Consider the following 15,395-nt stretch of genomic DNA (forward strand, 5'->3'; position numbering starts at 1 on the left):
CTATACGTTTTCACCTGATTTGGTTTGTTTAATTAATTAATATTCTTGTGATGAAGTACTTCGCTTGAGCTTCTGAATATTCATACATTGCGCCTTGATCCAGAATATGAAAGTGCCTAACATTTATACATTGAAAATAATTTAATATTCATGCCTTTTATAGGCCTATCAGCTATCCAGTATCACACACTTATAAGATTTTGCCACTTCAAGCCTTTTTGGCTGATTTTTACTCTTGTCCTGGCTGCTTAGCACTCCTCCCTTCCTCTCGCTTCAACGTGATTTGGGTGATGAGGTAAGACTCCAAAACATTACATCCTGTGAAAGAGAACTTCACAAAACTTTGACCTCATACCTGCCAACATTTCTAAGAACTTCTTCAGTTCTTGTTCTTGAGTGGACATTGTAATTTTTATTATTAGATCTGCAGTTAACAATGAGGTACTATGGCAGTACTGTGTGCTGGAACAGAAACATCAAATCTGCTTTTGTGTGGTTTTCCACATAAGTCAATAATGTAGTTTAAAAAACAAAATTGTCAAATCTACTGACATTTGTGGAAACAAGACAGTTGCCTGGAACAGATGCACATATTTTAAATTTTTTTATCCTTCGTAGGAGATTGCAGAAAAAGAAACTTGCATGAGGAAACCTGTTTTTCTCAGGGTTAGGAATAACCAGTTGCTCTGAAGTGGTTCCATGTAAACAGTTGAATAAGTAGAGACGTTGTACTTGCCTCAAATGACTAGTTTCATGCACATCTTTTAAAAAACCAAAAATCCAGAAAGCAAAAACACACAACCAAAACGACAAACCAAATACAAAGCACCTTTTATCTTAGGAAAAGGTGACCTGTGTGGATTACTAAGTGTGTTTTTTTATAGTTCAGTCCTTTAACTATGAAGTTCTTGTTTATTAATACTCTTTCTGTATTCTCTAAATGGATGTCATCATTGGGCTGAAACCTGTAATGAAATTCCTGTAAATACTGTACAGTTTACATGTTTTTATATGTAAATAAAAAAAAATCTAAGAAGAAAAATGTGTGTCCTTGCCTCATTATGGCTGTTAGCTTTTCTTCTGAAGACTAAATGTGCTTTTGAAGCTCTCTCAGTTAATGTTACTTACATGGTGTATGCTTGAGCTTTATTGAGAATCAAAACTCTGTTTGGGGGAGGTGTGTGTGGCCCATCTGTGTGTGTGGATGTGTGCAGCAGTTCCTGGATCCTGCTGACCATCATCATCCTCAGCACTGCAGTTTCTCTTTTGCCCTTTGATGCTGTTGCTGCAGCCTGCAGTAATTTAAGTCCAGTCCTATTGCTTCAGCCTGGGGCTGCTTCCTTATGTTCTGTTTAAAAATTATGGGCAAGGATTAAATGGTCAAACCATTTGAATGGATTAATTGCTACAGAGAGGAAAGCTGGCCTTCCTTGGAACTTACTACTGTTCATTAGAAGTTTAAAGGTCACTGAAGTCTCATTTGTGTGATGTTTTAATTTCTGCTGTCCAGCCACAGCTTGAAAGAGGAGAAGCATTACAAGCAGAGCAAACAATGAGCAGGCAAACCAAGAGGTTCTGCCTGCCAGCTTGCTGTGTGTCCTGCAGTTGTCACATCCTTGCAATGTTCACAGTACAGCCGTAAGAGTATTGACTCTGATACAGCTTTCTTTTCTGTGCCAACATCGCTCGAATAACAAACTCAAAAACTTAACATCCCTTCAAAAATGCCCTTTCAAAGAGAGTAAATACAGTCCTTTCAGACTGAAAATACAGAGCAAAAAGAACAAAAATAAATACACTTTGTTTTCTTTCTGAGCATGACTGTTTTGCATTATGTTTTGTGGCACATTTAAGGTTATAGCAACTCACTTAATAGCAGGAAAGGTGGAGGGTATGTGCAGTTCCATTCCAGAAGACAGGAACTGTATGTACTTTCATGTGCTTTCTGCTACCAGGCTTGGTAGAGTTGTGGCCTATGCTAACCTTCTGCAAATATGATCGAGTGTGAGATAAATTGTAACAAGGAAGGAAGGGTTGCAAAAGCTTGCCTGAATGGCTAGAGGGCAGTGGTAGCAAGGAGGTAGAGAGCATCTATGCCATTTCTCAGTCCCTTCTTCCATGTGGCTTCATCTCAAGTATCAGTCTGGCCTTGTATCAGCTTTTAATACAGTGCTAATTCGTACTCACCCCCCAAATCTGACTAGAAATTGCAATAAAGTACTATGAATGTGGATTGTAAATTATAAAGAAATAATTTGTCAATTGCTTCTGGGTGTGCAGCAAAACTGACAATTTTATTTCAGATACACCAGACTTCATTTAAGACAAATATGGAACAAAGCTTTTTTGTCTTTAAGAATCACAGAGTGATCTTACTGGTTAAACAGTCATGTTGCAGTAGAATCGAAACTAACGCCTCTGAGAGGTGTGAAAACCAGTTAAGTGTGAAGGGTCCTGTCCTGAAAAGCTCAGAACACTGATTCCTGAATGCTTAGAGACTATCCACACCGTGGATTTTCAACATTGTATTTATTAAGGAAAGATTTTCAACATTGTATTTATTAAGGAAAATGAAAAAGGCTTGTAAAATAGTATATAGAAATACAGTGGGTATTTGGAGACGGTGGTGGTAAAGATCATTGTAAGAATGGACTTTTTAGTCTAGACTTTGCATTCCTTGGATGATGGAGAATGATACTGAGAATTCAAAAGACAATCACAGAACTGAGCCACAGGCTAGAAAGTGTGATGCTTGCAAATTTCCCCTTGCAGAAGAGATGAGTGAAAGGCAGATTCTCTTTTTTCTCCTTTCTATTTCTTTTTTCCCCAGGCCAGGGAAACCCCTGGAACTCACATCTTTCCAGGTTTTATTGTCCAAAGTAGCTGCCAGACGTGCTTGCTCCTTCTGCAGCCGAGTTTTTGATGACAAATGCGAAGGCAGGCATCCCAGTTCTGCGTGTCTTTTCCCAAGTGCAGGCCTGCCAACCCCTTGCCCTTCTTGTGCCATGTGCTGAGTCAGCCTAGTGTGGTCTGGACTTGGTGATTAGATGGGGAGGCTTTGAACCACTCCCTACCAAAAAAAAAAAAAAAAAAAAAAAAAAAAATCAGTGTGTGGGTCATATTCGACCAATATATCAGTAGTTGCCTCTGGTGGCAGTGTGTCAGAGAGCATTGGCACTACCAGAATTGAGCCTTTCTTTACTTTAGTAGGTGGACCAAGAAAGCATGAGCAATGTTTGTGATGTACCTCTCCAGTTTTATCTGTGCGTTCTGTTGGCTGAGTGAGCACTTGACACCTTTACTATATTATGAAGATTACCTAAGAAAAACCAACAAATTCTGGAATATTAATTTCACATATCTCCAAGTTGGTAGTTTTTTGTCTGCAGATGATTTGGTGAAGGACCCACAACCTAAAAAGTGTGTCTTAATGGGCTTAAACAAGCTACAGCACTCATTAGTGGTAGGAAAAAATATAATTCTATGGCTTCTCAAGTGAGAAAAGCAGACAATTTTAAGGGAACTTGTCATTTAAATGAAAGACTTGGAGCTATTTTGGCGTTTGGTGTTAATTTCAGTTCCTAATGGATGTTAGTGTTGGTTACTAACTTCCCAGTCAAATCAGTGTGTTGCACATTGTTAAATAAATACTGCGTGTGCAAATTATGGCTCGCTACTTTTGAGCCTTCAGGAGATCTTTAATATGGTCAAAAGTCTCCCTATGTAGATGCAGCTACAGCATTGGAATGTCCAACTGCAATCTTTAAAATGTTGACCCAAGCTCTTTAACCGTGAGAGATGAAGTTTGTGTGCAGGAAGCAGGGAAGGCACACTGTGCAGTGAAAGTCTGTGTTGCTTCCTCAGAAACTTCTCTGTAAGAACTTGTGTGATGCAACGTGTCTTCCCTACAGAGCAGGGAAGAGCAATCCAAAAAGTCCCTCCTGCCTGATTGTGGGGGTTTTCTTTGCTTTCATTTTAATTTTTGTGTGCAGTGTAGTGATTCACTTTTCCAGTCCCCACTGAGCTGGCAAAGGGCTGTCCTGCTGCACATGACACACCAGAAGAAGCTGAGGGAGCTGGATTCCTTCAGCCAGGAGGGGTGGCACTCGGGAGAAATCTGATTGCCAACTATAGCAAACTGTAGCATTTGCAGAAATAACAGACTTTTATCTGAAGTAAAAGCGTAATAAAAGCACAAGAAGCATCTGTCTTAAATTTCAGCAGAGGAATCCCACTAGGATATGCAGGAGGAAATTCATGTTAAAGGTGTGGGATAAAATCACTACCCCTGTGCTGAGGCTGGAAGGGATGACCTCCAGAGTCCCCTCCCAAGGCAGGTTTTCCTCTGAGTCCACACTGGCTGTTTAGAAAAGACTGAAAACTGTGGCTACAATTGCGAATAGTCTTTGGAGTACCATGAACCACTCACATTTTTTATTTTTGTGTGAAATGCCATACATGAGAGAGAATTGCCTTGCCTCTGGCAGTTACTAGAAGTATTCCCTGTACGCTTTGGGTATGCTTTCTTCATCCTCCCACATCCTCATCCAGACATGTAAGCAAAACCCACCCTCACATCCACTGAAAATATCAGATTTGCGGCAAAAAAGCCAAAGGTCGTGCTACAGCAGCAGTTTCAGGGTTACATTTTTCCCTCTTATGTATGGGAAACAACTCTTTCAAGGGCAAAAGAAAAAAAAAGAGTAACAAGGTCCTTTCAAATGAAAAGTGTCAAGCAGCTTTCAGCAAAAATACTTGACTTTTACCTCTGTGTAGCAATAATCCATCCTGAAGAGAAAGCAAGCTGTTTACACAGCATTCAGATAGGTTAGCATTCTATTCCAGCAATGGAAAGAATTCTCATACCCATGGTTTTCTGTGCTGGGTCACAAAAATATCAGTTCTGCTGTTTCACAATGCTTTGGACCAGAAAGATGCTGCAGTGTAAGCTAGGATGAGCTAGTAGCATAACTATTATGTGGATTCTGCTGGGCTAAGTAATACACTTCAACCACCTATTTCTTCATAAAGTACTGTTCAGAGTACCCGTAATATTGTTTATAGAAGTTCTCATATTTTAAATAGCATTGCAGTGTGCATCATCCTGGGTTCCTCGATAGTGTACAATTAGAAATGCGCTATATACACTATATATACACTATATATGCACTGTACATACACTGTATATACACTGTATATACACTATGTACCTATTCTGTGAGACTTCCAGACATACATGTCCATGTCTGCGTGTGTGTGTGTGCAGCTGCTCCTTGTGACTGGTGATTTCTATCACGCAAAGCACTGAAGTGACCGAGGCCGGTGAGTAGCACAGGTGCTAATAGCCTGCTATTGCACCAGCGGCTCTTTCAATGACAACAGAAAGGATGTGAGGAGTTAGCGATTACTGCAGAGCGCCGAGCTCAGCCGCAGATAAAACACTATGGGAGTGCAGTGCGCAGGAAACCCTGGGTGTTTTCCAGCACCCATGTGACAGGCATTTCTTGCCCCGTCTCACCACATCGCACAGCAGCCTTTTCCGAGCAAAACCCACTGGTGGCCCTCAGCTCTGCTTTCCTAGGAGGAACCACCATCAAAAGGAACTTTGACAAAGGTCCACACTTCAGCTCCTGGCAATGGGCTGCTTCTCGGGATATGGGAAGGTGTGTACAATTCAAGTAAACAAATACATGACCTGTGACTAAACACTGATGACTTTTCAGCCTAGTGATTGGTTTGTATAAGTTCCCTGTTCCCGTACTTGAGCTCATATAACATGATGAAATACTAATTGAATTTGGCGTGGGGAACTATTTAAAGTAAATAAACTATTTAAGTTTTTTTTGTTGTTTTTTTTTTTTTTGTTTGTTTTTTTTTTTTTTTAATCTATCCATTTCCATTGGGAAATTAATAGATAAAAAAATTTGCAGCTGGAGATAGAATTTCTGACTTCTGCCTTCATTTTGGTGGTTTTTTTTTCCCTTCATTTTTTCTCAGTTCTTTAATTCCCTTAATTGGTTTGACTTATTCATTATTCAAAGCTGCACAGTTAGCATTTTACTATGTGTGGGGCAGGTTTGGTGCTATTATAATGAGGTATAGGTGATCAGCTGAACTGGGACCCTGTGCCCATCTATCTGACCAAAATCAGCTTCTTGACTACATGCTGTTCAGTTTGTTCAATATAACTGTTGGCCTTTAAATAAGTTAATTTGAACCAGAACTTGCACTTTTTTTGACCTGACAAGTGTTCTGTTTCCATATTTTCCCAAAGTAAAGATGATTTCATGACAATTATTTGTTAGTAAACAGGTAGTCTTCACATCCATTACTCCTTTTGTGCAAGCTGTTACACAGGGCTGTGCTGAGTCTTATAAAATTAGCATTTTTCTCCTCTTGCTTATCATCATGAGTTTGTAAAAAGAGAAAGCATTTTCTTTTTAAACTTTTGCTTAGTTGCACTAGTGCATGAGCAGTGAAGTACCAGTGGGTGTCAGCATCGGGGAGCTTTCGGGGAGGGAAGAGTGAGGGGCAAGCCTAGGCAGTAGCACAGCGTTCACCACCAGCAACAAATAGTCTGAGCTTCCCACACATCCCAGGAGCGCGAAACTCATCTCCCAGCAGGCAGACGTGCATGTGGCACTAAAGCATTTGCAAGAACAAAGTGACATTTCTTTTCACCGGAGACCCACAGCATCCCCAGCCCTGGGATCAAGCTCGTAGGGATGGACATATTGGGCAGGCAGGATGCAGAGGATAACACTGACAAATGCCAATATTTGTGCAGGCAGTGTTGCAGCACATCTGCACCGGTTGGGGCATATGATTCCGAGCAGTCTGAAAGTCCAACCCAGAGCGGCACTTTGCCCTATGGGCTGGGCTTATCTTCCTAATCCCAGTCTGGAGGCTGTCAGTCCTGCAGCCTCCCCAGCATCCCAGCATCTCCCTCGCAGCCAGCATGGGATGAACATGCTGCCCAACAGCCAGAAGTGATTTCACAGCCCCTCGTTCCTCCAGTGACAGCCCCCTAGATGATGTCCTGCCACCAGCACACCTGCAAACTCCAGCTCTTGCTTTTGGCCCAGAGGCAGTCCATCAAACACAAAGCACATCACATGGGTAGGTCTTTTATATCTTTGGAGCAAAATTTCTTGTGTTCTTCAGCTCTGAGCAACTAGTGAGCTGAAATTAAATAAATAAACAAAGAAATAAATAAATATTAAAAATCTTAGCATGGCAAGCAAGAAAGCTTCTGTGACAAATTTATGGGGTAAAGCAATATTGGCAGACATCATCTGGGAATAAGTGTCTTTAAAAAAGGACCTTTTTCATAATAGCTTGGTTCATAATTAGTTCCAAACTCTGCATGACCACAGCTGCCAAGAAAGAACAATTGCTCATGTTTAATTTAGAGCTACTCATATGTTTTGCAGCTAAATTAAACCAAAGCCAAACCGGGGAATTTGGAAACCACTGAAAATAAGGGGAACTCTGGAGTGCTTAACAATTACTTCCTCATAGGACATGCCCAAGAGGAAGAGAGGTGCTTTTCATTCATGGAGCTGCTCTCCTAAGCATGAGGAGAATCATGCTTTCCTTCCTCTGCTTACTGATGCACCTGCTTCAGGATGAGACAACTTGTAAGTAAGGGCTTTTTGCTCTTTTCCTGTATGGGAAGGGAAGGGGGAGTGGGAGGACAGGGCTTGTTACTGAATTTTTTGGATGAGTCAAGAAATCTCTGTATCCTTTGGTGAGTTTCAAAAGCTAGTCACTTTCAAATTAGTTTGTTATTTTATCTTTCCAGGTTCTGAAATGCAGATAAAATGAACATGTTGCCCATTAGGTTTTTCTCATGGCTGTATTACCAGTTTTAGCTCAGCCAGTACAAGTCTTATCTGATTCTGTGCTATGCCAGAGTAAAAGCTGCTGTTATCTGGCTTGCAAAACCCACAAAAATATTAGGGTTTGAATGATTCAGAGAGGCTGTTAACTGAATCTGTTATAAGTAATATAGCAGTTTGAAAAGAGATGGTCTTGAAAACTGTCAGACAGCTTTCCCAGAGGTACAGACAGGAAAAGAAGTGAATTTCAGGTGGTTGTTTATTAGGCAGGAGCTGGTAAACACAACTGTGGCAACAGTTAAAAGAGCTATAATCTCTTCAGGTTAAAGTTGAGTTGTGGAGTAAAGAGGGAAAGAGCACTTGACTTTTAAGTATTGATGGGGATGCTCACTGCAGACTCTGTGAAGAGATCTGAAGGGTTTGTTTCCTGGGATGGTTGTGTGGCATCTTTCACAGCAGCAAACTCACTAAGGAAAAATAGACCAATAAACCAACAAAAAAGAAAAAAAAAATAAAAAAAGGAAAAAGAAAAACAAAATATCAATGAATGAACAAACAAACCTAAAACAAACAGCAAAAAACCCCATCTCAAACACTCAGACCACATAAAAGTATTCCTTTCATAGTTCTAAATGTGTTTCTTTTGTAACTGCTTGACTTCGTGACTTGGAAAGTTTTGAATGTGAGATTCAGGAGATTTAATTTCCCTGTGGTCTGCTAGCCATGAAACAAGATGGTCTGTAGCAATACCCTCTGATTCCAATGTGGAGGAGTGTGTCTGTGACAAACACCTTACTCTATCATTCCTTATCTGCAGCGCTTTTAGTTTTGGAAAACCAAGACCTGCAAGATTCGATTAAGCCACAGAAGGTAGAGTTCCATTCGTTAAATTTCAACACCACTTTGCATTGGCAGCCTGGGTGGGCCAGAGAGGCGAGAGATGCGCTCTACTTTGTGCAGTATAAAGTGTAAGTACCGGCGCCTCCCACTGTGCTGGGGCTAAAATGATTTCTCAGGTGACAGGAGCTTCTCATTCCTGGGGAACAGCCATGTCCTGCTTGGCTGCTAGCTCTCAGCTGTTTCTGCACTTACCAATCCCATAAGGGGCAGTCAGGCAGCACAAGGCAGGCAAGGTGTAAGCACCTCCAGTACTATACTCTGCACCCTCATTGCACCAAGGATTTGAAGCAAAATGTAGTTTGCAGGGGATCTCTGAAAGCCACTGGGTCTAGCTACCTGCCTCAAGCAGGTCTAGGTAGGTCAAGTTATTCTGTAAGAGAGCTTTAGAGGTATTTCAGTGGCCTACCTTGCCCACAGCTCTGTCTCAAGGTGCCTTGCATGGAAAGATTGAGGCAACATTAGGGGCTGGTCTTCAGGATCTGCTCCCATCCCTGGCACAGTGGTGAGTGCCTGAAATCAGTATTGCCCTTGAGGAATGTTTTGGTGAGATCCAGCATTCTGCCCATCAGTGAACACACTGGCTAAGCTGAAGCTTGCCCACCTCTCCCATGGGGCAGCTAAGAGGTGGCTTCTGACAGGGCTGGTGACCCATGTCTCTCTTTCAGAAAAGACAGAGTCCTGTAGCTCCCAAACACCCATTAAATCAACCTTCCCTGTTATCAAATTGAGGGCAGTTAATTTCCATGGCAGGATGCTTGTCAGTGCCACGAGAGTAAAACAGATGGCTGAGAATCTGCATGGACACAGGCAGCGATCCCTAAAGTTTACATCCTTCCTCCTCTTTCTCCATAGGTATGGGCAGAGCACATGGCAAAACAAAGATGAGTGCTGGGGGATTTCAAGCCATGTCTGTGACCTAACACATGAGACCTCTGACATCCAGGAGCCTTACTACAGCAGAGTGAGAGCAGCCCTGGCTGGTGTCTATTCCAGCTGGAGCCTCAGCTGCAGATTCACTCCTTGGCGAGAAAGTAAGTGCAAACACATGTGTCCCCTGGAAGGAATTTGATCTTCCATGGCATGGAACACATCTTTCTGCTCACAACTTGCAAACATAAGTTATCCTTTTCTAGCCACAAAGCTGTATGTAAAGAAGTAAGTCAATAGCTCTCAGGTGTTCTGCCAGAGTAATTCTTCACACACTTGAAAGCCAAGCAATTATGGCTAAATAGCCATTTACCAGTAATTAGGAGATCAAAAGATCCCTTTAATTCAGCCTCTTCCTCTGGGCATGGAAGTACACAAGTGGTTTTCAGGGATTTTTGGAGCTGCTGGAAAGACAGGACTCAAGACAATAAAAGGAAGCATTTCTTCTTTGCGGGGAGAAGACAGAACAGAGCTGCATGGTTTGTGGCTGCTATTCTTCTCACATTTATGTGTTATCCTGACTGCAGGAAAGGACATAGAAAGGACGTGTGCAAAGCTTTTGGTTAGCACTGTCATTACAATGCCACAGTATGTTAGAAATGGAGGACTGCCCAAACACTGAACAGCAGCAGTCTACCTACCAGTAAGTTCACCATGAATTAACCTGTTTTCCCTCACTGGCCAATGCAAAATCAAATTGTCAGTGTGGGTCACTCCACAGCCCCGAAGCACAGACTACCTTGAGCCTCCTGCACAGATGAAACCACAAGCTTTGACATAAATAAGTACCTTGCAGCAAAACCACCACATCTTACCCTGTGCCACGTCCTCCTCCAGGAGAGATTCGTGTGGCAGCTGCTGCCCGTGTCCCCACACTGCTGGTGCTGCACACACATCTATGCAGGCGCTGGCTTCAAGTCTTAGCTGTGTTTAACCAAGCCAATTGCAAAATATTTGAAAGTGATTTCCTTTGCACAGCTGAAATGGTTTAAATGGATGTTTTGTGCAGAAAGCACAGAGACAAATACAAGGGGAAAAGAAAATCAGGGTAGTTTTGGAATTTTTCTTGACCAGTCAGCACATAGCAACATCGGCTCTAAGGGATTTCAAAAAGTTTGGCTCTAAGATAGATTTACAAATACAGGAAATGTCACCTCCAAAACAGCAATAGTCAAACCCAATAAACACCAGGAAGTAAGAATTTCTAAAGTGTCACTTGAGGAGTAAATACAGCATAATATATTGTTGGTAACATGAACATTTGTTGAACTGATTCACATTGCATTCTAGGAAATATTATTGATAAAATATAACTGTGTTTATAGCTTTGGGTTTTTTTCCATAGCTATGATAGGACCTCCAATGGTAACTGTGGTTCATAGCAACAAATCCATAACAGTAAAGCTCCAGGCTCCACGTTCTCCTTATAGAAGAAAGAGAGGCAGCAAAATATCAATGACAAATTATTATGATCTGCTGTATCAAGTCTTCATAATTAACAACTTGCTAGATGAGGTAAGAGTATATTCAGATATGAACCCTTTACCATTGAATAGCCAGAAAAGTGTGGGCACACCATACTTGTTTGGCTGTTGAAACAGTCTTCTGGGATTGTGAAAGCAGCAATGACTGTGCAAGTGTTTGAAAACAAAGAAGGCTTATTTTTCAGGAATTGAATTTGATGGAATTGATTTATAATTCCTCCCTGTATTATTTTCCATCAACTTAATGCTTCATAATCTATGACCTAGTTGAAAGAATTGGGACAGGAGAGGAATTGGGGGGGGGGAAGGGAATTTTCTTTAAAAAGCATTAATAAGTTATTAATGCTGTTGAGTTTGTGTAAGTCCATGTGCTGTTCTGCATCCTCTGTTCTCATCAAACTTTACTCACAGACTCACAGACACACTTGCTAGGGAAATGTGCTTGAATGTCTCTTCTTTCTTCACTCTGTATGAAGCAACACAGGGTCCTGGTGTATGAAGGGAAAGACAAGGTTATTAAAATAGAAGATTTGAGGCCTGGAGTCAGCTACTGCATCGTGGCGAAAATGTACGTGCCAATGCTGGACCGGAGCAGTGCCTACAGCAGCAGGCAATGCACTGTGCTGCAGTGACAGGGCTGTCACCTCTGAGACAGGTAAGTCACTGTCTGAAACTGGAGATGACTCTGGAAGTCAAGATCTATCCCCTCACCAAAGGCAGATACTCTCCAAAAGTAGAGAAAAACGTGTGTCATAGAAACTGCCATCCCACATGACAATATTAGCTGGAATACTTACATAACCTCAGATGCACACCAGGTAAGAATGATAAGGCCAAGATGATTATAGGAATGGGATAGGTAATTATTTGCTTGCTGGCACTGTCCTCAGAAATATCTTCTTCTTCCTTTTCTTTAAACAGCTGCACATAGTATAGTTAAGTAGTAATCCATAGCATGGCTTTTATAACTGTTTTTTTGTCAAGTAATAATTAACTAGAAAAATGAGTGGCCTCCAACTTTATTAACATGCAATTCTCCTGCAAGCTCTGCCAGCCTTTTCTGCTCAGGAATTGATCTGATGGAATGATTAAAATGAGCCTGTCCCTTTTCATGGACACTCTTTTTAAAAAGAAATCAATTATCAAATGTCATGAGTTCCCATGGGCCAAAATGCAAGAATTATCTCCACTAGCTGATCTGAAAAATCTGTTTTTTTCTACTTACATCAATCTTTTTTACTTACATCAATCACTAGGCTATTGTCACATATCATATGCCTAGCCAAAGATTTGCTATCAATCCTGCCTTGCAGGTACAAAGGCACAGAGAGTACGAAGACCTAACCCAAACTTGACTCCATTGGAATTGGCCTCAGCAAGCTCAGATTTGGGGTAACAGAGGAAAACTGGAAAAATGTCAGTTTTAACCTGGGCTTCTGTTCTCAGTTCTGTACCCTAAAACCATGGAAGTTCTCCTTTCTTTTGCTTCATAATATGATACATATCATTGGTGTCTCTCGAGTTTTGGTCAGTGGGTTTAGGCTAAGGAGGGAGTCACTTTCTAGGGGACTTTCCAACATTTTTTCCTTGCTTGCCCTGTTCTGTAAAGAGCTGGAAACTCAGGTTAGAGCTGGACTTCCTGACAACTTGCAGAGGGACAGGACAGATGCAGGTGAATGGCATGTGTTGAATGTCAGTTCAGTTTAATACCACCCAGCTTAAATGCACATGCCAGCAGCAATTCTCTTTCTCTTCCCCATTACAGGCACAATGACAGAAGATGCCTTCCACCACAGGTCCAGCTGTAAATCAACATCTGCTGTCTATGTTTGGAATACACACTTGGATAATTTTTAAACTAACCTTTGCTGCATTAAATTATTTGATTATTTGATCACAATCCGTTTATGCTACATGAAGGTCAAGGAGTCTTTGTATGTCCTGTATTACAATTTATGATGGTACATATTTGCATTTTCAAAGGTAACAGATTTGTAATATAAAAATGAAACCATGGAAAAAGTCTTCATGGGAATAGCCTTAAGATTGCTTCTAGGGGTTTTGTATTTTAGGTCTTGAAATTAAAATACTATCTATAAAATAGAAGTTTCAGATATGTTATGTTTTCTACAATTATTACAGCAGAAAATGAAAAAAAGTGTCCCTCCTTTAAATAAGAAATGTGCAATACAGGAGAAATTCCATACCCTCGAGACAATACTTCTCACAGTGAAACCAGTATGTGATTAGCCAGGAATGAATGTAAACTAAAACAGGAAAGATCCTCTCTTCCATTCAGTGCAAGACAGTTAAAGGAAAGAGACCCTCAGCAAGTTTGCTGATGAAACAGAACTGTGGGGAGTGGCTGATAAACCGGAAGGCTGTGCTGTCATTCAGTGGCACCTTGATAGGCTGGAAATTTGGGTGGAGAGAAACTTAATGAGGTTCAACAAGGCCAGGTGTAGGGTCCTGCACATGGGGAGGAATAACTCCAAGTACCAGCACAGGCTGGGGACTGAGCTCCTGGAGAACAGATTGGCAGAGAAGAACCTGGGAGTCTTGGTGGATGACCATGAGCTGTCACTGCCCTTGTGGCCAGGAGGGCCAGTGTATCCTGGGGTACATTGGGAAGAGTGTGGCCAGCAGGTCAAGGGAGATGGTCCTGACCCTCTACTCAGCCCTAGTGAGGCCACATCTGGAGTGCTGTGTCCACTTCTGGGCTCCTCAGTACAAGAAAGACAAGATGCGACTGGAGAGGGCCCAGTGGGGAACCCCAAAGATGATGGGGGCTCAGGAGCATCTCTTGTGTAAGAAGCACTTGACGGAGTTGAGTCTGTTAGTCTAGAGGAGAGAAGACAGAAGGGATCTCATGTAAATATCTCAAAGGTGGGTGCCAAGAGGGTGGTGCCAGATTGTTTTCAGTGGTGCCCAATGACAGGATGAGGAGCAATGGCCGTAGGCTAAAACACAAGAACTTTCACCTCAACATGAGGGAAAGCTTCCTTACATTGAGAGTGGCAGAGCACTGGAACAGGCAGACCAGGGAGGTAATGGAGTTTTCCTTTCTGGAGACATTCTAACCCACCTGGACATGTTCCAGTGTCACCTCTAGGTAGCCCTGCCGGGACAGGGGGGATGGACTGGATGATTTCCAGAGGTCTCTTTCAGACCTAAGAATTCTGTCATTCTGTGACCTCTATTTTAGCCATTTCACAGTAAATGGGGACTGAATGCTGACCGCTACCTGTGATTTCTGATTTTAGCCCTTAAACATACAAGGGAAAAAATTGCTTGGGCAAGGTCTGGGTAGCAACTCTCAAAGCCACACCAGGAGGGAGAGAGGTGAAATAGCTTTTGCAGATCTACAAGGTCTGTAAGTAATGAGAATCTCAGTACTTGACTATGTTTTCTAATTGCAGATTAAATGAGAGGAGGTGAGAGTAGCCCAGACACAAAAGGGCAAAGAAAGCCTTGGGAAAAATGGAGGTCCCAGCTACATAATCACTATCCACTTTTCCATTGATTCACATATACAAAGGTGGATCAATTCAGTTTAAGTAACAGGCATTGAGTTCTCTGAAGCCAAATCCAAAGTATTATTCATGGTCTGTCACTAGCACCTCCCCTGGAGGCATCAGAGCTGAGAGCTGCTTCCTGATGCTGGCAGTAGGCATTTGGGAAGAGGCTGTGTTTAAGGAAGTTAGTGCTGGTCACTCTTGCCTTTAGCAGAATGAAAGAGGTTGTTACATAATAAATATTTCCACCACCTGATTAGAATATATGATGTATTTGAACAACTAGGTTTGCAGACATCCAGCCGTAACCACACATCTAGTCCATAAAACTAGGTTTCTTTCATCACATTTCCCTTTTTGCTCCTTTCTCAATTCTTCCAGTTGCTTTGCCCACTCATATCCCACAGTTTCTTTACTTAGGTAAGATTTTTTTGAGAAGCAAGCCTTTAAATCTCTGTGCAACACCTGGTGCCAAGACAAGTGTGAGGTCCTGGTGCCTGTCTTGCACTGGCCAGAAAAACTGTCCAGGTAAGCAATTAAGAAATAGTCTATCTTGTATTTCAACAGTGGGTTATCACAGCCTGAAAACAGTATCTGTAGTAATTGAGGTTCTTTCTCAAATTCATTTATTTCCTTATGGCAGCTCGTGTTGCCATTGTTACACAAAGATATAGCTTTATCAGCACGGATTCTGACAATTCCAGATACCATACCTCTGTCAGATGCAG

At 41.8% G+C, this 15,395-nt stretch overlaps 1 protein-coding gene across 1 annotated transcript; it reads left to right on the forward strand.

Annotated features, from left to right (window-relative positions):
• The first annotated feature begins 7,541 nt into the window (after nt 1–7,541).
• On the forward strand, nt 7,542–13,150 carry IL22RA2 (interleukin 22 receptor subunit alpha 2). Its single transcript, XM_038132993.1, has 6 exons — nt 7,542–7,640; nt 8,659–8,809; nt 9,594–9,772; nt 11,014–11,183; nt 11,629–11,807; nt 12,918–13,150. The coding sequence occupies exons 1-5, from the start codon at nt 7,577–7,579 to the stop codon at nt 11,782–11,784; spliced, it is 720 nt and encodes a 239-aa protein (XP_037988921.1). The 5' UTR covers nt 7,542–7,576; the 3' UTR covers nt 11,785–11,807; nt 12,918–13,150.
• The last annotated feature ends 2,245 nt before the right edge of the window (nt 13,151–15,395 follow it).

Source organism: Motacilla alba, chromosome 3 (assembly GCF_015832195.1).
Source record: "Motacilla alba alba isolate MOTALB_02 chromosome 3, Motacilla_alba_V1.0_pri, whole genome shotgun sequence".
NCBI classification, from domain to species: Eukaryota; Metazoa; Chordata; class Aves; order Passeriformes; family Motacillidae; genus Motacilla; species Motacilla alba.

Bases quoted from the DNA above. Each gene is read 5' to 3' on its own strand.
- IL22RA2 (XM_038132993.1), top strand. From the start codon at position 7,577: ATGAGGAGAATCATGCTTTCCTTCCTCTGCTTACTGATGCACCTGCTT. The intron at 7,641-8,658 runs GTAAGTAAGGGC...CCTTATCTGCAG, and splicing joins GCTTCAGGATGAGACAACTT to CGCTTTTAGTTTTGGAAAAC. The intron at 11,184-11,628 runs GTAAGAGTATAT...CTCTGTATGAAG, and splicing joins TTAACAACTTGCTAGATGAG to CAACACAGGGTCCTGGTGTA.